The sequence below is a fragment of the Musca domestica genome, unplaced genomic scaffold (assembly GCF_030504385.1).
Source record: "Musca domestica strain aabys unplaced genomic scaffold, Musca_domestica.polishedcontigs.V.1.1 34, whole genome shotgun sequence".
Classification (NCBI taxonomy): Eukaryota; Metazoa; Arthropoda; class Insecta; order Diptera; family Muscidae; genus Musca; species Musca domestica.
Genome location: NW_026712313.1, coordinates 10075626 through 10097862, shown reverse-complemented (window position 1 = coordinate 10097862; position 22237 = coordinate 10075626). Strand labels below are relative to the sequence as shown.

At 35.2% G+C, this 22237-nt stretch overlaps 5 protein-coding genes across 5 annotated transcripts; 3 read left to right on the top strand and 2 right to left on the bottom strand.

Moving 5' to 3' along the window:
* Positions 1–972: 972 nt before the first annotated feature.
* Positions 973–2099, top strand: LOC101887349 (vesicle transport through interaction with t-SNAREs homolog 1A). Its single transcript, XM_011295447.3, has one exon. It carries the CDS (start codon positions 1081–1083, stop codon positions 1762–1764), a length of 684 nt encoding a protein of 227 aa, XP_011293749.1. The 5' UTR covers positions 973–1080; the 3' UTR covers positions 1765–2099.
* A 1680-nt stretch (positions 2100–3779) lies between these two features.
* Positions 3780–5325, bottom strand: LOC101887515 (uncharacterized). Its single transcript, XM_005186468.4, has 2 exons — positions 4894–5325; positions 3780–4812 (listed from the first exon to the last, which is right to left on the bottom strand). Exons 1-2 carry the CDS (start codon positions 5071–5073, stop codon positions 4339–4341), a joined length of 654 nt encoding a protein of 217 aa, XP_005186525.1. The 5' UTR covers positions 5074–5325; the 3' UTR covers positions 3780–4338.
* Positions 5326–6046: 721 nt separating this feature from the next.
* Positions 6047–8886, top strand: LOC101887686 (retinoid-inducible serine carboxypeptidase-like). The gene is made up of 4 exons (XM_005186469.4): positions 6047–6325; positions 6391–6962; positions 8108–8477; positions 8536–8886. The coding sequence occupies exons 1-4, from the start codon at positions 6259–6261 to the stop codon at positions 8829–8831; spliced, it is 1305 nt and encodes a 434-aa protein (XP_005186526.1). The 5' UTR covers positions 6047–6258; the 3' UTR covers positions 8832–8886.
* A 1205-nt stretch (positions 8887–10091) lies between these two features.
* On the bottom strand, positions 10092–14473 carry LOC101888372 (retinoid-inducible serine carboxypeptidase). Its single transcript, XM_005186473.4, has 5 exons — positions 14312–14473; positions 13673–14247; positions 11079–11259; positions 10862–11005; positions 10092–10609 (listed from the first exon to the last, which is right to left on the bottom strand). Exons 1-5 carry the CDS (start codon positions 14373–14375, stop codon positions 10308–10310), a joined length of 1266 nt encoding a protein of 421 aa, XP_005186530.1. The 5' UTR covers positions 14376–14473; the 3' UTR covers positions 10092–10307.
* A 3249-nt stretch (positions 14474–17722) lies between these two features.
* LOC101888021 (retinoid-inducible serine carboxypeptidase-like) lies at positions 17723–19920 on the top strand. Its single transcript, XM_005186471.4, has 5 exons — positions 17723–17859; positions 17939–18513; positions 19153–19333; positions 19405–19548; positions 19609–19920. Exons 1-5 carry the CDS (start codon positions 17796–17798, stop codon positions 19908–19910), a joined length of 1266 nt encoding a protein of 421 aa, XP_005186528.1. The 5' UTR covers positions 17723–17795; the 3' UTR covers positions 19911–19920.
* The last annotated feature ends 2317 nt before the right edge of the window (positions 19921–22237 follow it).

The window sequence follows — 22237 nt, the reverse complement described above, 5'->3', positions numbered from 1 at the left end:
TGTATGTAGAAATCACTTAACAAATCAGAAAAAATATTAAATAAATGGAATCATATATTACATCTAACTCTGACAGGGAGCGGGCATAGCATCAGGGCTGTATTTGAGTTATTTATGGAAAGAGTTCTTCTCTTCAATCATAGAGTGCATTTTTTTAAGAAAAAGCAATATAATCCCTATACAACCAAAGGAAATAAAAAACAACAAATGCAACATGTCAAAGCATGGATTTGTAAAATGGCAATTTTGACATGCACACGGAAATACACATGGATAATGAAAGTGACATTAAAACCTTCATCGTGTGATAGCAGCTTTATTGTACCATTACTGCTGCTGACTTGCTAGTTGTACAACATTTACATACAGAATATGGAATTTGCATAATTATTACAAGTTAATTGTCCTGAAATTACATGGTCTGTTCCAGAATTTCAGGAATTTAAAAGTTTTTACTGCGTTAGCTAATTTTCTCTTTATAATATCCAAAAAAAAAAAAAAAAAATTGCAAAACTACTAGATTCTTGCATGGTATAATAATTACAATGTAGGGGAGAATGACTAAATTTGAAAAACAAAACCCTGAAGCTAGGACTTTTTAACTTCAAATTTACAAATAAGATATGCAACAATTTGTTTCTTTTTATTTGAAACTTTTCTCCCAATATTTTCATATGAATGAAACGCGAAAAACGAATAGAACACCGTAGATTTTTCACAACATCGTGTTCCTAAAACAATTGTAATGCTTTTTTGTCCCAATACGGAAAGATTTATTTTTCCCAAAAGCGTTCGCCCTGCCTTGTCCTTATTTTATCAAGTGCTTTCATATTTTTTTTCCAATAGGAAATGTCACGTCGATACAACAGTTGATTTTCTCAAACTACAGCCTTACCGTCATACAACCAACTTTGGCGATTTGCCTTTGCAATCGATATCAATTAACAATTTAGCTATCGATAATGCCATCGTGTTCTTGTCACCTCCAATTAGAAGAAAAATACAATTATCCCCATATACTTTGGACGAGAAAAAATAATTACGAATATCTTGCCATAAACCAATAGAAAATATTTTGCCATGTCATTGCTGGAGCAATATGAAAAGCAATATTCAATATTGATTGCTGAAATAACCAGTCAAATTGGACGTCTTACACTGACAAATGAAGGCAAGGAACTGTGCAATAAAATCGATGCTAGCCTTACCGAGGCCCAGGAATTGTTGGAACAAATGCAGCTAGAGATACGAGATTTGCCACCAGCCCAGAGGACCACAGCTACTAGTAAATTAAATTGTGCTCAAGTCGAATTGAAACGTCTGCAAAGTGAATATGCTAAGGCCAAAGAGAATAGTAGGAAGAAACAGAGTCCTTTAGATTTTCAAACAGCAGCTGGAGACTATGATGATTATGAAGATGTGGCCATAAGTAATGATCAACGACAGAGGTTGTTAGAAAATTCCGAGACAATTGAAAGAACCGGTAGTCGTTTGCAGGAAGGCTATCGAGTGGTGATTGAGACAGAAACTTTGGGTGCTCAAATCTTAAGTGATTTACATTCGCAACGTGAAACCATACAAAATGCCCGTTCACGTTTGAGGGAAACGAATGCCGAATTGGGTAGAGCATCAAGGACCCTGAACACCATGATGTTGCGGGCGTTACGCGAAAAGGCTGTGCTATATGTTGTGGGTGGGGTGTTTGGAGTGGCCGTTGTTGTTAGTTTATATTTAACATTTTCATCACCCACAACAAATTCATAAACGCAATGCGTATAAAATTAAAATAACACACAATAACATCTTTGTTGTAGCATATTTATTATTAAATGTTTATTTTTAATTCTTTTTTTTTTTTTTTTAGAAAATCATTCCATTTTAGTTTTTAAGTTACATACTTATACTACCCTATATCTGTAGTTTATAGTTAATGCAAATCTTGTATATCTATGTATAATCTTGGCATACGTTGCGCCAATGCATATGTAATCCGTTTTTCTTTATTCTTAATCTATTAATATTTATAAATGTATTTTCATTAAATATGTATATGATGAAAAAGAAAACAAAAGAAAAAAACAACACGCCTTAGAAAATTATTAATGCATTGTGTTATTTAATAATAGATTTGTTGTGGTTAGTATTTGAATATTGATAAACGTACGGAGGGTATGTTAAAAAATGGCTATTTGGTTTCTTACAAATTATTTTATCTAATATACTATAGCATACTTTTAGGTGCATCGAAAGTAAAAAATTCATGGCCTTACGTCGCAGACGAAGTCTAAGTCCTTAGCAGACTTGCTTCGAGATTTTATAACTATTGTTGTATAATTGAGGCATACAAAGAGTAGCATTATATTGTTGATTTGTGAATTCATATTAAATTATAAATATTTGAGATGCATATCCAGGTTTTGTCTAGAGCTTTCAATGAACAAATAGAAGTCTTAGTTTTTTAAAGAACAGCAAAAACAATTGGAATTTAGTATATCTTTCATATTTCTTTTGAAGGGAAAAGAGAAGACCTTCTTCAGTAATTAAAAGGTTTTCCAAAGAGGAAAGTAATTTTAAATGTCTTCCACAGACTGAAGACCTTTGAAAAATACCTTCTTTAGAACATAGACCTTTTTTGAGTTTTCCCCAGACAGAAGATCTCTTAAAGTATTTATATAGACAGAAATATTTTTTGAAGGTGCTCAGTAGACAAAAGGCATTTTAAAGGCCTTCTATAGATAGAAAGGAATTTTAAAGGGTCTTCTAAATGCAGACGAATTTTAAAAGATCTTCAATAAACAGAAGGCCTTTTAAGGATCTTCTATAGGCATATTACCTTTAAAATGTTTTCAAAAGACACGAAAACGCTTTAAATTATAGAGAAAATATCTTAAAACTGAGGGGGTTTTATAGACTAATTACTCTTTCAAGTTCTTATGCAGACAGAAGACCTTTTCTGGTCTTCAGATACAGTGTATAATTTAGAGGTCCCCTACAGACAGAAAACCTCTTAAGATCTGAGATAGATAGGTCTTCCATAGGCAGAAGAGCACTTAAATGTCTTCTATAAACCGAAAACAATTTATAGAAGGCTTTTTGAAGGGTTCTCTATATGCAGACGAATTTTAAAAGATCTTCAATAAACAGAAGGCCTTTTAAAGATCTTCTATAGGCATATTACCTTTAAAATGTCTTCAAAAGGCAGGAAAACGCTTTACATTCTTTGATAGACAAAATATCTTAAATGTCTTAAAACAGGGGGTTTTATAGAAAACAAAACAGAAGATCTCTTATGATATTCTATAGACAGTATATAATTTAGAGGTCCACTACAGACAGAAAACCTCTTAAGATCGGAGATAGATAGAAGGACTTCCATAGGCAGAAGAGCATTTAAATATCTTCTATAAACTGAAAACCATTTATATATATTCCATAAACTGGAGGTCTTTTAAAAGTCGTCCATAGGAAATAAATTATTTAATGATAAGAGTATTTTAATTCTTCCACAGACAGAAGATCTCTTAAAGGACTTATATAGACAGAAACTCTTTTAAATATGCTCAGTAGACAATATATTTTAAATGTCTTCAGGGATTTCATCAACAGATCCTCCGTTAACCTTTTATAAACTGAAGATATTTCAAAGATCTTTCATCTACTTTCTAGTTCTTAAATCTCCATTCCGTTTAAACTCTTAATTTTTTGAAGTTCGGTCATAAATATATAAAAATTTAAGTGGGCAAGGGATTAATGTTTATGGAAAATAAAGCTTTCTTACATTATTTGTTCAAACATGCTCTTGTTCTTATCGCCAAAAATTATAAATAAAAATACTGCTGTATGACAATTAATTTCTACAAACATTTAAATCGCGTGTGAAAAGCAAGCTGTCCTTATATCTACAAGTTATTTAACGAGACATGGTTATCACTTTAAAAATTGGACGTTTCGTTACATATTCCAATACATTTTCATAAATAGATAAAGAAATAAAAAAAGGAAGTGATGAGTAATATAACAAATCTTTTCATTAATCAAACTCCACCATAAAATCCTTATGAGGCATAAAAATTAAAATAAAATTTTTTTGAGACAAAGGGTGTATAATAAATAAAGGCATACGAATAACCCCATACATTCCATGTAACAAAATAAAAATGAGAAACAAAAACCTTTCCACATCTTGATAGGCATTTCCTTCGTTGTTGTTACAGTTATTCGAATACGATTGTAATTCAACTGACCACTACCATGGCTGACCCCAGGCAATCATTCGGGTCCATCCACCTCACCTTATTGCCTACCAGCCACCTAACCAAACTCCAAATCGGCCATTTGCTAGCAAACACAATTCGATGTTTCATCCGTTTCATCGGCAGCATTGACAAGTTCCACTTGTCCGGCAACTATTTGAAAACCATGCTGTTCCATACTGGCTTGCAGGTCCATTTTTGAACGATTCGATTCGACGAGAATCCGCGATATATCTTGGAACATTTCCTCAATCCCCTCACTGGTTTTACACGAAGTTTTATATGTGGCACTTATAAGACTGTGACATTGTTCGCAGAAAGCCTCAACATCGGCATCACTGACTTCGGGCTCTCTGCCCTCCAAATCGGATTTGTTACCACAAATAAATATTTTTGCATTTTCCGCATAGGTAACAATATCCAGCAGATGTTGTGACAACGAGTGAAAGGATGCAGCATTGTCCAGAGCGAACACAAGTATAGCACCTTCGGCGAATTTGTAATAGGATGAGGTGACTGAGGCCACACGTTCCATGCCACCGGTATCCCACAATTGTAGCTGTTGTGAAAACAAAAGAAACAGGCGAGGACACACCTTAATTAGCAGTTACAATACACCCAAATCTAACTTAAAATTTACCTTTATCTGTTTATCATCTACCCGATAGTCCTTTTCGATGTGATCCAAACCCAATGTTGACTTGCGATCCGTATTAGTAATGAAGGTATTGTTTGTGAAACGACGAAACAAAGAACTTTTTCCAACTCCATATTCACCGCACAGAATTACCTTTTGTTTTGGTATCCTTACTTTGGCCATTGGAATTTGGTTTTGTTACTCTTTGGGTGGCTTTGTGTGTTGAGTGGGTATTCTGGATTCTTTCCAGCAGTAATTATAAATTTGTGAAAAGTATTAACAGTATTAACCGTTGCGTTAATAACAAAAAAAAGCGTTTGTTTTGTTAATGATTTATTTGATTTATTAACTAGTCACCGCACACTCACTCTCACAAGAATGGCGAGAGAGTTGAAACAGACTACTAAGCTCTCCAATTGGAAAATTGCCGCCGTCAAGGAATAGTCATAGAATGAAGAGGAAAATATAAACAATGGCAAATGCAGGTTTCTAAAGATCGAAAAAAGACTTTGTAGTAGGGGTTTACCCGTTGCTTGAATAACAATTGTAACGTCGCGTCTGTTTTGTTAATGATTTTTTGATGTATTAACTAGTGACGGCACACTCCTTTTCACAAGAATGGTGAGAGAGTTGAAATAGAGTCAACGAGCGAAGAGGAAAATAAAAAAAAACTTAATTGCAGGGCTCTAAAGACCGAAACAGGATTTTGTAGTAGGGATTTAAAAATGTAGTCAATTCGAGAGATAGGCGATTTCTAAAGGCGAGAGTATATAAGAGACTTTTTTGACTGGCTTAAGTCATCGGCTGGCTTCTTCGTAGAGCAGCAAATGAATTTTAGGTTGACTTAGTTCGATATTGGTCTTAGGCTCGTTTGTTCTTTTCCGAAGAACCAGCCGGTCAAAAAAGGTTTTATGTATTATCACCTTTACGCTCTATTTTCTCTATTTCTCACATTCTAATATTAGGACCGTCATTCGATCTGTAATGAATATGAGATACGTCCGCCCACACATGGTGTGAGGAATCAAAAAATGCGATTTCCCATAGTAATCAAATCCAAAGAAGTTTAACCTGTTTTGAAAAAAAAAAAAACGGCAGCAATCCGTGTAGGACTGTGGCGCATGGAGACTAATTATGCTATTTGCAACAAACTTGCAATCCATGTAAACGCCCATCAAATCGATTTTGCTGTCTTCTTATCAGTAACCGATTCATGTGAATGTGTGTGTGCTTTTATGCGATTGATTTTATTGTCAAGGAAAAAGTTGGGTCTTGACATAATTTCAATGTTAGAAACTGAGCGACAGTTGAGTATTTTTCGTTATGCGCAGCGATTGATTGAATTGTAGTTCCGGATTAAAAACAAAAATGTGTTCCGATATGAAACGTAACTGTATTTTGCTAATAGTCTTTTTGTGGATTGCCTCAGTGGGTGGTAAGTTAAATACTGGACTTACTAAATCTTACTTATATTTAATTATTTTTGTTGTCGATTTTTAGCAAAGCCCGGCTATGGACCCGGTGAACAGGATTGGGGATTTGTTGATGTACGACCGGGTGGACACATGTTCTATTGGTTATACTATACAACGGCGGATGTCACCAATTATACTGAACGCCCCCTGGCCATATGGCTGCAAGGTGGTCCTGGTGCATCGGCAACAGGTCGTGGAAATTTCGAAGAACTCGGTCCGCTAGATGTCAACGGGAAGGAACGTGACTGGACATGGGTAAAAGACATGAATGTATTATTCATTGATAGTCCATTGGGCAGTGGTTACTCCTATGTCGACAATATCACGTTGCTTCCATCGACCAATAATGAAATTGCTCAAGATTTGCTGGCTTTTATGAAGCAATTCTATGAATTACACAGCGAATTTGAAGATGTCCCATTGCATATTTTTTCACAAAGTTATGGCGGGAAAATGGCGCCGGAATTTGCTTTGGAATTGTACATGGCTGTCGAGAGAGGTGATTTGAGAAGTAATCTGAAATCGGTGGCTTTGGGGAGTCCATGGACATCACCCATTGATTCGATGTCAGCTTGGGGTCCTCTGTTACTAAATGTGGTGAGTAGAGTAGAATTCGGTTATATTTTTTATAAAGGGGAGATTAGAAGATGGCGAATGTGGCTTTGGTTATAAGATTGTTCCGGTCATTATTTCTCCTTCTTCTAAAGACCCAATCAGAATGAACACGTTACGCGTTTTTTTCTTGTGATTCGTCATCTATGAAACATCCAGAGAGAGTCTACTTAATCGATTACTGGTAACTCGGTAACTGGTGTGTTATCGATGACGCCTGACATAAAAAAACGCGTTACGTGTTTATTCTGCTTTGATCTTAAATGTGAAGGAATACTTAAGCTGGGAATACATAAAGCGCTTATTTGGAGCATATTTGGCTGGCTTAAGTCATCGGCTGGCTTCTTCGGAAATGAACAAAGGAGCCTAGGGCCAAAATCGAACTAGGTCAACCTAAAACTCCTTTGTTCATTTACGAAGAAGCCAGCCGATGACTTAAGCCAGCCAAATATGCGCTTTATGTATTTCCAGCCTTAAGGTGAGACTATATAAAAGGCTCTTTTGACTGGCTTCTTCGTTGAAGAACAAAGGAGTTTTAGGTTGACTTAGTTCGATTTTGGCCCTACGCTTTTTTGTTCTTTTCCGAAGAAGCCAGCCGACGAATTAAAAGCGTTTTATGTATTATCACCTTAAAGGTGTAAGTACATAAAAAGCTTGAAGTCATGGCTAGACATATTTTGTGACATTTCATAAAGGAATTACAGAGCCGCACTAAAATTCTGTTGTCGTTTCCCATTATAATTTGACATTAATATGCCTAGCCATGACTTCAAGCTTTATATGTACTTGCACCTTAAGACTGGTTATTTGCCTGTATATTTGGCTTAAGTAGCCAATCAAAAAAAAGCGTTTTATGTACTCTCACCTTTAGAAAAAAAGAATAATTTTCTTATTAGTTTATTAAAAATAATGGACTTCGCAAAATTTGCATTCATTTCTTGTACTTAAAAATTATAAAGGTGAGAATACATAAAACGCATTTGACTGGCATCTTGAGAAAAGAACAAAGGAGCGTAGGGCCAAAATCGAACTAAGTTATCCTAAAACTCCTTTGTTCCTCTACTAAGAAGACAATCGAAAAAGCGTTTTATGTATTCTCACTTGTATGTATCACTTCTCCACTCTTGCAGGGCATTGTAGATAAGGATGGCTACGAGCAGATAATGGAATCCTACAATCGCACCCTGGAATATGTTGAAAATGAAGAATGGCATAAAGCCTACAAACAATGGATGAATACATCCTACATAGCCCTAAATGTCAGTGAAAATGTTAATTTCTATAACATTTTGAAATATCTCAAAGAGGGAGATTTGGACTCGGGTGAGGTGGATAATGAAACCGTCACCGGCGATAATGCTAAACAAACTTTGCATTCGCTAATGCTGGGACCTGTTAGCAAAGCCCTAGCTATACCACCCCACGTTATATGGGCATCCCAGAAATCGGATATTTTTGATAATCTTTCGAAGGATTTTATGAGACCCGCAGTGGACATTGGTATGTACATTTTTACTATTTTTCAAAATATTTAATTAATCGAAATTTGTGTTTCTAGTGAATGAAATTTTAAATAATACTGATATCGAAGTGGCTGTCATTTCCGGCCAATTGGATTTGATATGTGCCACTGCCGGCGCTGTCAAGTGGATCGAGAAATTACAGTGGAACGACCGCGAGGAGTATTTTGATGCACCGCGCACTGCCATTCTCATTGAAGACAATGTGGAGGGCTACGAGAAGAGTGGTGGAAACTTCAGCATGTTTTGGGTAAATCGTGCCGGTCACATGATACCCGCCGATAATCCCAAGGCCATGAGTTATATTCTTAAGAAATTGACAAATTATGGGTAATCAATAAATAATAAACAAATACAAAATAAATAATATGTGTGTCGGAATCCAATCAAGTGGCAAATTATGGTGCATAGACATGTGTACATTTGGTATCTATCTATCTCTCTTTCTCCCTCTCTTTCTTCTACACTCAATGCCAAGTAAGGTTAAGTCATATTCTCATAAGTAGTTCTCATGGTGGAAGAATATAAGTAGACGCGTCGACACAGCTGCTGGGACAATGAACTGTCAAACCAATTTTGGAATTGAAAATGTTGAATGAAAAATTATTTAAATTTGTAAATATTGTTGAAAATCGCGAACTATAATAGCCTCCGAATGACGTAGTATAAGAAAACATATAAAAATCCACTTATATTTGAAAAAACATTTAATTTTTTTTTGACATATCAATGCTTCCAAGCGTTGATGCATCTACCTGTATTCTTCTGCCATGGTAGTTCTTAAGAAATATTTTTAATAATTCAATGTCTTAAGCTGCTATCAGACGATAAGGTTTCAACGCTTAAGGTGGGAATAAATAAAGCGCTTATCTGGCTGGCTTCTTCGAAAATGAAAAAAGGGCCAAAATCGAACTAAGTCAACCTAATTTTTGTTTGTGAGGGAGGAGGTTAGGCGTACGTTGTAAGGAAGTAACGGTGGGAATACATAAAGCGCTTATTTGGCTGGCTTCTTCGAAAATGAACAAAGGAACCTGGGGCCAAAATCGAACTAAGTCAACCTAAAGCTCCTTTGTTCCTCTACGAAGAAGCCAGCCGATGACTTAAGCCAGCCAAATAAGCGCTTTATGTATTCCCACCTCAAATGTGTGTGGCTTTTTGGGGCCCTTTAAAATTTTAATGTATTTGGGTGGGTGGTCATAGTGGGGGAGCATTAATATAAAGGTCCTGTATCATGGGTGTATGTTTTGTGTTTGTTTTCAGTTTTTTTCTTTTTCCACTTCAAATTCATTAAATATTCGTTCCATAGGATTGATGGTGGCTGGATTGATAATCCCCTGGATAACCGCTTCCTCCTGAGTGCATATTTGGTGGGCTTAAGTCATCGGCTGGCTTCTTCATAGATGAACAAAGGAGTTTTAGGTTGACTTAGTTCGATTTTGGCCCTAGGCGGCTCCTTTGTTCATTTCCGAAGAAGCCAGCCTATGACTTAAGCTGGGAATACATAAAGCGCTTATTTGGCTGGCTTAAGTCATCGGCTGGCTTCTTCGGAAATTAACAAAGGAGACTAGGGCCAAAATCGAACTAGGTCAACCTAAAACTCCTTTGTTCATCTACGAAGAAGCCAGCCGATGACTTAAGCCAGCCAAATATGCGCTTTATGTATTTCCAGCCTTAAGCAGGCATATAAGTGCTTTATGTATTCCCACCTTAAGACTGGTCGCTTGCCTGTAGAAGACCTGCAAAAAATTCCAATAATCAAATTTCTCTGAGAACATTTATTTATATCTTTATCTTGAATTTCCTCCTCTTTTTATTCATTGTCTAACTTTGAACATTTCTTCAATATATAATTCATAGCCATAGGATTATCAACAGGTACAACATGCCCAGCACGATTTACCCAAAAGAGAGTAAAATTCCCACCACTTTTTTCATAGCCTTCAATATTTCCATCAATGCGAATGGGCAAACGGGGAGCTCGCACATATTCATCACGATGGAGCCACCGCAATTTCTCAATCCAATTGATCGTGCCTGGAGTGGCACAAATCACATCCAATTGCCCCGTGAAAACGCTGACTTTAACATTGGTTTTGTTTAAGAGTTCTTCAACTGAAAAGGGTGAAACAATAAGAAATAAAGGTGAGAATACATAACTCGTTTTTTTGACTGGCTTAAGTAAACGGCTGGCTTCTTCGGAAAAGATAGAAGCCTCGGGCCAAAATCGAGCTAAGTCAACTTAACACTCCTTTGTTCCTCTATGAAGAAACCAGTTGATGACTTAAGCCATTCAAAAAACAACGTTTAATGTATTCTCAACCTAAGAGCTTTTCTCTCTCTCTCTCTCTCCCTCTCTCGACTTACCAATGTGAGTGGCTGGTTTTAAAATTTCTCCTTTAATATTTTCAAATATATCGTTTTCATGGAGTCCCCAGTGTACGTGTTGTGGTATACCCAATGCCTGGCTAACTCGTCCACGCATAAAATCTTCCAACTTTTTTTCATGAACTGTAAAAAGGAAGGAGGATAAAATATAGAAAAAAGTGAGAGCTGGAATAGCTTCGAATATGCTAATGCTCACCATTTTCTTTTTCATATTTCAAAATATTATAGAAATCCACATTATAGGTTTTTTGCTCAATGAAAGTGGTCAATTCTGTTTCCACAACGTCGCCTGCAATCCATTTTTTCTGCTCCACCAAATGCAAAGCTTTATGAGCCAATTTCATTATTTGATCATGGCCCTCTTGGTCTACTAAGCCCTAAAACAGAAAGGCTTTTAGGAGACGAATGAAAGGTTTTCTATTTTTGAATGTAAACAACAGAGGAAATCTATCCATGGGAAAACTAAAGGTGAGAATACATAAAACGTTTTTTTGATCGGCTGGCTACTTTGGAAAAGAACAAAGCAGGGCCAAAATCGAACTAAGTGAACCTAAAACTCCTTTGTCCCTCTACCATTGTAGAAGAATATAGGTAGACGCATCGACACAGCTGCTGGGACAATGAACTGTCAAACCAATTTTGGAATTGAAAATGTTGATTGAAAAATTATTTAAATTTGTTGAAAAACGCGAATAATTATAACCTCCAAATGACGTCGTATATGAAAACATATAAAAATCTACTTACATTTGAAAAATCATTTAAATTTTTTGACATATCAATGCTCCCAAGCGTTGATGCATCTACCTGTATTCTTCTGCCATGCCCTCTACGAAGAATCCAGCCGATGACTTAAGCCAGTCAGAAAAGCCTTTTATGTGCTTTCATCTTTAGACCTTTAGGAGGCCTTAAATTTTTTAAAGTTCCTTCATATTTGAGATTGAAAAAGTTTAGTTTGTGGCGGTTAATATTGGTTTAAAGCAAAAGTTTGTAATTGACTACCTTGTTAGGATCTATTGTCAAACACAGTTGACAACTGCCTTTAAAAAGTGAAGATTTCGAGCCAATGCTGTCACCAACTTCATGTTGAGATCTCTTAAGGCGAAAATACATAAAACGCTCTTTTTAGATGGTTTAAGTCATCTGCTGGCTTCTTCGGAGCAAAGGGCCAAAATCGAACTAAGTCAACCTAAAACTCCTTTATTACTCTTACTCTTTTATTATATAAAAACACTGCAACCAACTTCAGACTGCTGTCATTTCTAAGCCACTCGTCCGACAGCTGTTAAAATTATTCCAGTGACTGCTCATTATATTGCTTACAAGCGTACAAAAGCATTTTGGTGATGATTTTCCAGAAAAAAAGTTATTCGTGATGCAATTCAAGCGTGATGGTGTGATTTCTTTATATTCGGCTGGAAAACCACAAGTGGCTATCGTTAGAGCGCTCCAGCATTTCAGTGTGAATAAATCTGTAGTGTCTCGTATCATCGCCCGTTACCGTGATACTGGTAGCGTAGCCCGACGTCAAGTAGGTGGACGGAAGAAAACAGCAACATCAGCAGAAATGGTTCGAAAAGTAAAGAAGCGACTTGATCGAAACCCGCGTCGCTGTGAACGAAAAATGGCTTGTGAGCTGAACATATCGCAATATTCCATTCGGCAAATATTAAAAAATGAGCTCGGGGTAAAGCCATTGAAATTCCCAAAAGTGCAAGAACTTATACCGCAACAGAAAGAAAATAGACTCCAAAGAGCTAAAGAGTTGATTCGCTTGATCGAAAGTGGTGAACTGCCGAATTTGGTTTTCTCCGTCTCCGATGAGAAAACATTCCTTGTCCTGTTCAGCAGTTTGTAAATAAATAAAATGATCGTGTTTACTTGCCAAAGAGGTCAGCTGAAAATGTGCACCTTCGGTTGGCCACCAGAACGCAAGCGCCGACCATGGTGATGGTGTGGGCACCCATAACAGCCGATGGTCGATCTCCGCTCGTTTAAATCGACCTTGGCGTCAGAATAAATGCCGAATATTATCGCGAAAATATTCTGGAGGGTGTATTAAAGCCTGAGCACGAAGATATTTTGACCGCAGACCTTGGACATCAGCACAACAGGATTCAGTACCATCGCACTCAGCACGCGCCATCCAAGAATGGTTAAAAAATGAGATTCCTCGCTTCATTGCCAGCGCACTGTGGCCACGAAAATCTCCGGATACCAATCCGTTGGACTATTGTGTCTGGAGTATTTTGAAAAGCAAGGTTGGCACTAAAAAATACCAAAGTGTCGATTGCCTCAAGCAAGCGCTTCGCCTGGAATGGACTAAAATACCGCATAGCAACATTCGGGCAGCGTGTGACGGTTTCATTGGCCGTTCGAAGGCCATAATTCGTGCCAAAGATGACCAATTCGAACAAATCTAAACTTATTCTAAAATCTAATGCTATTTCCGACATTTTTTGCCTTGATGGCATTTTACTTTGTTGCAGTTTTTTTATCTCACCCTGTATGAAGAAGCAAGCCGATGACTTAAGCCAGGCAAATAAGCGCTTTATGTATTCCAATCTTTCGTTCGATTTCCTTAACATGGAGTCATTGGGAAGGTCTTTGGAAGATTTCCTTCAAAAGACGACCCTGAGGCAATCTCTAGATAATCTCTTGCCATAGAAACACCTATGGACGATTTATTCCTATGGAATACTCTCAGAAACTAGTTTTTCCACCTTTGGCAACCCTTGAAAAGTTCTCCTATTTATGAAACAACTTCCGAATTCACACACTTATTCTTACCAAATGAAATAGCAGTGGTGCCCTAGCTAAGATGGAATCAATGGGCGATGTCCATGGACCACCAATGGCCACCGATTTCAAATCGCAACTCACTTCCGCACGCTGCACAGCCTTATATAATTCCAAGGCAAATTCTGGAGCCATTTTACCACCATAACTTTGGGTGAAAATATGCAATGGAACCGTTTCAAATTCTCGATGCAATTCAAGGAATTTCTTCAAAAATGCCACCAAATCCAAGGCAATTTCATTATTTGTGGATGGCAATAGCGTCATATTGTCGACATAGGAGAAGCCACTACCCAATGGACTATCAATGAATAATACATTCATTTGCTTAACCCATGTCCAGTTGCGTTCGTTGCCATGCATATCGATGGGGCCCAGTTGATCGAAATTACCCAGACCAGTTGATGAGAGGCCGGGACCACCTTGCAGCCATATTGCCAGGGGGCGTTCAGTGTAATTGGCCACGCCATCAGCTGTGGTGTAGTATAGCCAATTGAACATATGGGCACCCGGTCGTATATCAATGTAACCCCAATCCTGTTCACCGGGTCCGTAGCCAGTTTTGGCTGGAAAATAGGAAAAATTTATAGATTTTTTGGAAAGTTTAATTAACTTAAGTCTAGAACTTACCACAGCCCGTGGTTGCCATTGAAATTAGTGTCCATAGTATAAGTTGAATATATTGGCTTCCCATATTTCTCCTTCAATAATTTAGAAAATAAAATTGCGGTCTAACGAATGGCGCCGTACATGGGTCCCAAATGAAATATTAACTTTGCCTGGCATTGAAAAACAATGTAGATGGAATTTTTGCGTTATGAAACCTAACAGATGGCCAAATATTATCAAGTGAGTCCCCAGAGCATTAGAGAAGCTGATAGCAAAAAGCTACATAAGATTCATACAGTAAAACCTACTCATTACTGACCTAGTCAAATTATTCAAAAATATTTTTTAAAATATCCATACCTTGGTGGTGGTTGAAAAAAATATTTATTAAAAAACCCACGTCTTGGTGCTGATTCAAAAAATATTTTTTAAAATATTTATTTATTAAAAAATCCACGCCTTGGTGCTGATTCAAAAAATATTTTTTAAAATATCCACGCCTTGGTGGTGGTTGAAAAAAATATTTATTAAAAAATCCACGTCTTGGTGCTGATTCAAAAAATATTTTTTAAAATATTTATTTATTAAAAAATTCACGCCTTGGTGCTGATTCAAAAAATATTTTTTAAAATATTTATTTATTAAAAAATCCGCGCCTTGGTGCTGATTCAAAAAATATTTTTTAAAATATTTATTTATTAAAAAATCCACGCCTTGGTGCCGATTCTAAAAATATTTTTTTTTAAAAATTTATTTATTAAAAAATCCACGCCTTGATGCTGTTTCAAAAAATATTTTTTTTAAAAATTTATTTATTAAAAAATCCACGCCTTGATGCTGTTTCAAAAAAATATTTTTTAAAATATTTATTTATTAAAAAATCCACGCCTTGGTGGTGATTCAAAAAATATTTTTTAAAATCTTATTTATTAAAATATCCACGCATTGGTGGTGGTTGAAAAAAATATTTTTTAAAATATTTATTTATTAAAAAATCCACGCCTTGGTGGTGATTCAAAAAATATTTTTTAAAATCTTATTTATTAAAATATCCACGCATTGGTGGTGGTTGAAAAAAATATTTTTTAAAATATTTATTTATTAAAAATCCACGCCTTGGTGGTGGTTGAAAAAAAAATATTTATTAAAAAATCCATGCCTAGGTTAAAAAAAATAATTATTTTAAAAAATCCACGCCTTTGTAGTCCTTGAAAAAATATTTCTTAAAAAATCCACGCCTAGGTGGTGGTTAAAAAAAATATTGTTTTAAAAAATCCACGCCTAGGTGGTGGTTAAAAAAAATAATTTTTTAAAAATCCACGCCTTGGTAGTCCTTGAAAAAATATTTCCTAAAAAATCCACGCCTAGGTGGTCCTTGAAAAAATATTTCTTAAAAAATCCACGTCTTGGTGGTCCTTGAAAAAAATATTTCTTAAAAATCCACGCCTTGTTAGTCCTTGAAAAAAATATTTTTTAAAAAATCCACGCATTGTTGGTCCATGAAAAAAATATTTTTTAAAAAATCCACGCCTTGTTAGTCCTTGAAAAAAATATTTTTTAAAAAACCCACGCCTTGTTAGTCCTTGAAAAAAATATTTTTTAAAAAATCCACGCATTGTTGGTCCTTGAAAAAAATATTTCTTAAAAATCCACGCCTTGGTGGTCCTTGAAAAAATATTTCTTAAAAAATCCACGCCTAGGTGGTGGTTAAAATAAATATTTTTTTTAAAAAATCCACGCCTATTTGGTCCTTGAAAAAAATATTTCTTAAAAAATCCACGTCCTAGTGGTCCTTGAAAAAAATATTTCTTAAAAATCCACGCCTTGTTGGTCCTTGAAAAAAATATTTTTAAAAAATCCACGCCTTGTTGGTGCTTGAAAAAAATATTTTTTAAAAAATCCACGCATTGTTGGTCCTTAAAAAAATATTTTTTAAAAAATCCACGCCTTGTTAGTCCTTGAAAAAAATACTTTTTAAAAAAATCCACGCTTTGTTGGTCCGTGAAAAAAATATTTCTTAAAAATCCACGCCTTGGTGGTCCTTGAAAAAAATATTTCTTAAAATATCCACGCATTGTTGGTCCTTGAAAAAAATATTTTTAAAAAATCCACGCCTTGTTAGTCCTTGAAAAAAATAGTTTTTAAAAAATCCACGCATTGTTGGTCCTTGAAAAAAATATTTTTTAAAAAATCCACGCCTTGTTAGTCCTTGAAAAAAATATTTTTTAAAAATCCACGCATTGTTGGTCCTTGAAAAAAATATTTTTTAAAAAATCCACGCCTTGTTAGTCCTTGAAAAAAATATTTTTTAAAAAATCCACGCCTTGTTAGTCCTTGAAAAAAATATTTTTTAAAAAGCCACGCCTTGTTGGTCCTTGAAAAAAATATTTTTTAAAAAATCCACGCCTTCCTGGTCTTTGAAAAAATATTTCTTAAAAAATCCACGCCTTCTTGGTCTTTGAAAAAATATTTCTTAAAAAATCCACACTTTGATGGTCCTTGAAATAATATTTCTTAAAAAATCCACGCCTTCTTGGTCTTTGAAAAAATATTTCTTAAAAAATCCACGGCTTGTTGGTCCTTGAAAAAAATATTTCTTAAAAAATCCACGGTTTGTTGGTCCTTGAAAAAATATTTCTTAAAGAATCCACGGCTTGTTAGTCCTTGAAAAAATATTTCTTAAAAATCCTTGCCTTGTTGGTCCTTAAAAAAATATTTCTTAAAAAATCCTTGCCCTGTTGGTCCTTAAAAAAATATTTCTTAAAAAATCCTTGCCTTGTTGGTCCTTAAAAAAATATTTCTTTAAAAATCCACGCCTTGTTGGTCCTTAAAAAAATATTTCTTTAAAAATCCACGCCTTGTTGACCCTTGAAAAAAATATTTTTTAAAAAATCCACGCCTTGTTGACCCTTGAAAAAAATATTTTTTAAAAAATCCACGCCTTGTTGACCCTTGAAAAAAATATTTTTTAAAAAATCCACGCCTTGTTGACCCTTGAAAAAAATATTTTTTAAAAAATCCACGCCTTCTTGGTCCTTCAAAAAACTATTCTTAAAAAATCCACTCCTTGGTGGTAGTTAAAAAAATATTTATTGTTAAAAAAATGGTTGTTGAAAAAATATTTTTTAAAAAATCCAAAAATTTTTAAAAAATATTTCTTAAAAAATCCTTGCCTTGTTGGTCCTTAAAAAAATATTTCTTAAAAAATTCCACTCTTTGGAGATCCTTGAAATAATAATTTCTTAAAAAAGCCACGCCTTGGTTTTTGATTTCTGTGGTCCAGTAATAGTAGGTTTTACTGTAGGAACCTTATGTAGGTTTTTTGCTATCAGCTTCTCCATGTCTCTGGGGAGTCCCTTGCTTATATTAGGCCATCTGACCCAGTTCATAGCAAAAATATATGTTCCAATTTTGTTTTTAATGTCAGTCTAAGTTGATACTTCCTGGGAGACCCATGCGTAGCGCTCAAATCTCTCTATTCATCCATATCTAACAAAGGACGAAGATGAAAAACAAAACTATTCAGCTTCTGCTATGGACACTTATTACAATGGTAACCAAAGGCTGTGGTAAGTTCTAGCCCTAGTAACCAGGTCCCCGACCAAACAAAAAAATAATTTTTCCGATTTTTGTTTTTTTTTTTTTTAGCCAAAACTGGCTTTGGACCCGGTGAACAGGATTGGGGTTATGTTGATATACGACCCGGTGCCCATATGTTCTATTGGCTGTACTACACCACATCTGCTGAGGTGGCCAATTACACAGAACGCCCCCTGGCAATATGGCTGCAAGGAGGTCCCGGCCTCTCATCAACTGGTATGGGCAATTTCGAGCAGTTGGGCCCCATCGATAGGCATGGCAACGAACGCAACTGGACTTGGGTTAAGCAAATGAATGTATTATTCATTGATAGTCCATTGGGTAGTGGATTCTCATATGTCGACAATGTGATACTGCTGCCATCGACAAATAATGAAATTGCTTTAGATTTGCTGGCTTTCCTGAAGAAGTTCTATGAGTTGCATCGCGAATTCGAAGATGTCCAATTGCATATTTTTTCACAAAGTTATGGTGGTAAAATGGCTCCAGAATTTGCCTTGGAATTGTATAAGGCTGTGAAGCGAGGAGAAGTGAAAAGCGATTTGAAATCAGTGGCTATTGGTGGTCCATGGACATCGCCCATTGATTCGATTTTAGCTAGGGCGCCACTGCTGTTTCATTTGGTAAGAATAGGAATAGGATATGCTATATGCCTATGGTAACCCTTGTGAAAGGTTGCCATAGGCAGAAAAAATACCTTTGAAAGATCTTTCATAGATAAAGTTCTTCGTAGGACCTGACTATATAAATAGAATCTTTCTTCTATAAATAGAAGACCTTCTAGAGGCTTTCTAAAGCTTTTTTTTAACAGGAAAATTTCCCAGTTCATTGAGAGGTTTTCTAATATTAGAGGAACTAACAAACGTCCTCTAAATGCTATATTACACATATTGTTAGAGTCATATGCAAAGTGAATTTTTCCAAAAAAAAATTGAGGCCTCCTTAAAGTATGCTACAAAAATGCTACAGATAATTGTGGAAAAAGTCACTTAACATATGACTCTAACATAATGAGTAAACGGGGCTTTAGTGAACGAGAACTTTGAAAGAAATTTTAAAAATATAAAATTCCTTTTTAAGGTTTTGTTCTCTTAGAGGATGTTTATTAGGTCCTCTAATCATAGAAAACCTTTGGAAGACCTTTGGGAGATTTGTCCTTCTATATTTCTTTATTAATAGACGATCCTAAGTTTTGCCATGGATAACATTTTTTCTGAAGGAAAAACCCTTCGGTAGTCCTCTTAAAATTCTCTCTCTTTCAGGGTTTAGTGGATCGCCAGGGGCATGACAAAATAACGGAATTGGCCCACAAGACCTTGCATTTAATTGAGCAGGAAAAATGGCTTGAAGCCGACGAAGTAGAAACGAATCAGACCACTTTGATAGGAGAAGAAACCCATGATGTGGATTTTTATAATATTTTGAAATATTACGAAGATACTGGTGAGCATATTACATATTAGAAATTATTCCGATTATCCTTCTTCTTCTCTTTTATTCTTCCTTTTTTGCAGATGATGAAGAAACACTGGAAGATTTTATGCGTGGACGAGTTGGCCAGGCATTGGGTATACCAGAACACGTCAAATGGGAAGTGATTAAAGATGATTTAGTTGAGGCTCTCAGAGAGGATTCCCTGAAACCAGCCACTCACATTGGTAAGTCGAGAGAGGGAGAGAGAGAAACGCTCTTATTTCCTTTTTTACTCCCCTTTGCAGTGGAAGAACTTCTAAATAAAACCAATGTAAAAGTCAGCATTTTCGCAGGCCAATTGGATGTGGTTTGTGCCTCTCCAGGCACGGTCAATTGGATTGACAAATTACGTTGGCTCTATCGTGATGAATATTTTCGAGCCCCTCGACAGGCCATTAACATTGAGGGAAATATAGAAGGCTATGAAAAAAGTGGCGGCAATTTTACTCTGTTTTGGGTAAATCTTGCTGGGCATGTTGTTCCTGTTGACAATCCTGTGGCTATGAATTATATATTGAAGAAATGTACGGGACTGGATAATGAATAAAGGAGAGAGAATTTCAAGATAAAAATTTAACATTTTTTTTGGGGAAATTGCGTTCTTGGAACTATAGCAAGAGAAAATATAAATATCCGCCGTCAGAGTATAGGAGATATAGTAAAGCTCTTTTGTTGATAGAAGGTCCTGTGAAGATCTTCCATATACCGAATTGAGTTAAAATGACTCTTGTGGACAGGAAAAGTTTTGAGAGCATTCTATTGCCAAAATTTCCCTTAAAAGGTCATCTATACCCAGAAGTTCTTTAAAAATTTTTCTATAGATTGAAGCCTTTTGAAAGGTCTTCTCTATAGAGAAAGTCTTGGAAAGGAGCTTGAAGCCTTCTATAGACAAAAATATTTCTAAAGACAGATGAACTTATCAAGGTCTAAGATCTAAGGCCTAAATGTCTTCTAAACATGGAAGGTCCTTCGATGGTCTTCTATTGATGAAATATTTGTCAAATGTCTTCTATAGACAGGAGATCTTTCACAGGACCTCTGACGTCTACTGGAGGAAGATCTTCAATAAGTCTTTTACAGATAGAGGCCAGAAGCCAGCCCACAATAGACAGAACGCCTTTTAAATGTCTTCCATAGACATATCACCTTTGGAATATATTCTATAAACAGAAGATCTTTAAAAGGCCTTCAATAACCGGAAGGACTTTGAAAAATATTCTATAGGACTAACTTCGGAAGGTCATCCATAGATTGAATAAATTTTATGGATATGTTATCCTTGAAGAAATAAAAATTAAAAATCCACGAGGCTGATGGTCCTTAAAAAGAATTAAAAATTCACCTGGCTAAAGGCCCTTGAATTTTTTTTAAATCCACCTTTACGGGTCAGTTGAAAAAAAATTAAAGAATCAGGCTGGATCTTTTCTTTAAGACCCTTGATCCTTGAAAAACCTGCTTTAAAAATCCACGTTTATTGGTCAGCAGGATCTTTTCTTTAAGATCCTTGATCCTTGAAAAAAATTGGTCAGCAGGATCTTTTCTTTAAGATCCTTGATCGTTGAAAAAAATGCTTTAAAAATCCACTTTTATTGGTCTGCAGGATCTTTTCTTCAAGATCCTTGATCCTGGAAAAAATTGGTCAGCTGGATCTTTTCTTTAAGACCCTTGATCGTTGAAAAATATGTTTTAAAAATCCACGTTTATTGGTCTGCAGGATCTTTTCTTCAAGATCCTTGAAAAAAATGCTTTAAAATCCACGTTTATTTTTAGAAGGATCTTTTCCTTAAGATCCTTGATTCTGGATAAAAATCCTTAAAAAATCCACGTTTATTGGTCAGCAGAATCTTTTCTTTAAGATCATTGATCCTTGAAAAACATGCTTTAAAAATCCACGTTTATTTGTGGAAGTATCTTTCCTTTAAGATCCTTGATCCTTGATTTTTTTTTAAATCCACGTTTATTTGTCAGTAGAATCTTTTCTTTAAGATCCTTGAAAAAAATATTTGAAAGATCCACGATTATTGGTCAGAAGGATCTTGAAGAAATATGATCCTTGAAAAAAACATATTTAAAAGATCCACGTTTATTAGTCAGGAGGATCTTGAAGAACAGATGATCCTTGATTTTTTTTTAAGTATTCGTTTATTGACCTTTTGGTCCTGGAAAAAATATTTTTTTGGTCCTTGAAAAAATATTTTTTTTTTAAATACACGATTATCGGCAATTATTGGTTTTTTGGTCCTTGAAAAAATATTTTTTTTAAAATACACGATTATCGGCCATTTAGTGGTCTTTTGGTCCTTGAAAAAATATTTTTTTTTAAAATCCACGATTATCGTAATTTTAGTGGTATTTTGGTCCTTGAAAAAATATTTTTTTTTAAATCCACGATTATCGGCCATTTAGTGGTCTTTTGGTCCTTGAAAAAATATTTTTTTTAAAAATCCACTATTATCGGCCATTTAGTGGTCTTTTGGTCCTTGGAAAAAATATTCTTTAAAAAATCCACGTTTATTTGGTCCTTGGAAAAAATATTCTTTAAAAAATCCACGTTTATTTGGTCCTTAGAAAAAATATTATTTAAAAATCCACGTTTATTTGGTCCTTGGAAAAAATATTCTTTAAAAAATCCACGTTTATTTGGTCCTTGGAAAAAATATTCTTTAAAAAATCCACGTTTATTTGGTCCTTAGAAAAAATATTATTTAAAAATCCACGTTTATTTGGTCCTTGGAAAAAATATTCTTTAAAAAATCCACGTTTATTTGGTCCTTGGAAAAAATATTCTTTAAAAAATCCACGTTTATTTGGTCCTTGGAAAAAATATTCTTTAAAAAATCCACGTTTATTTGGTCCTTGGAAAAAATATTCTTT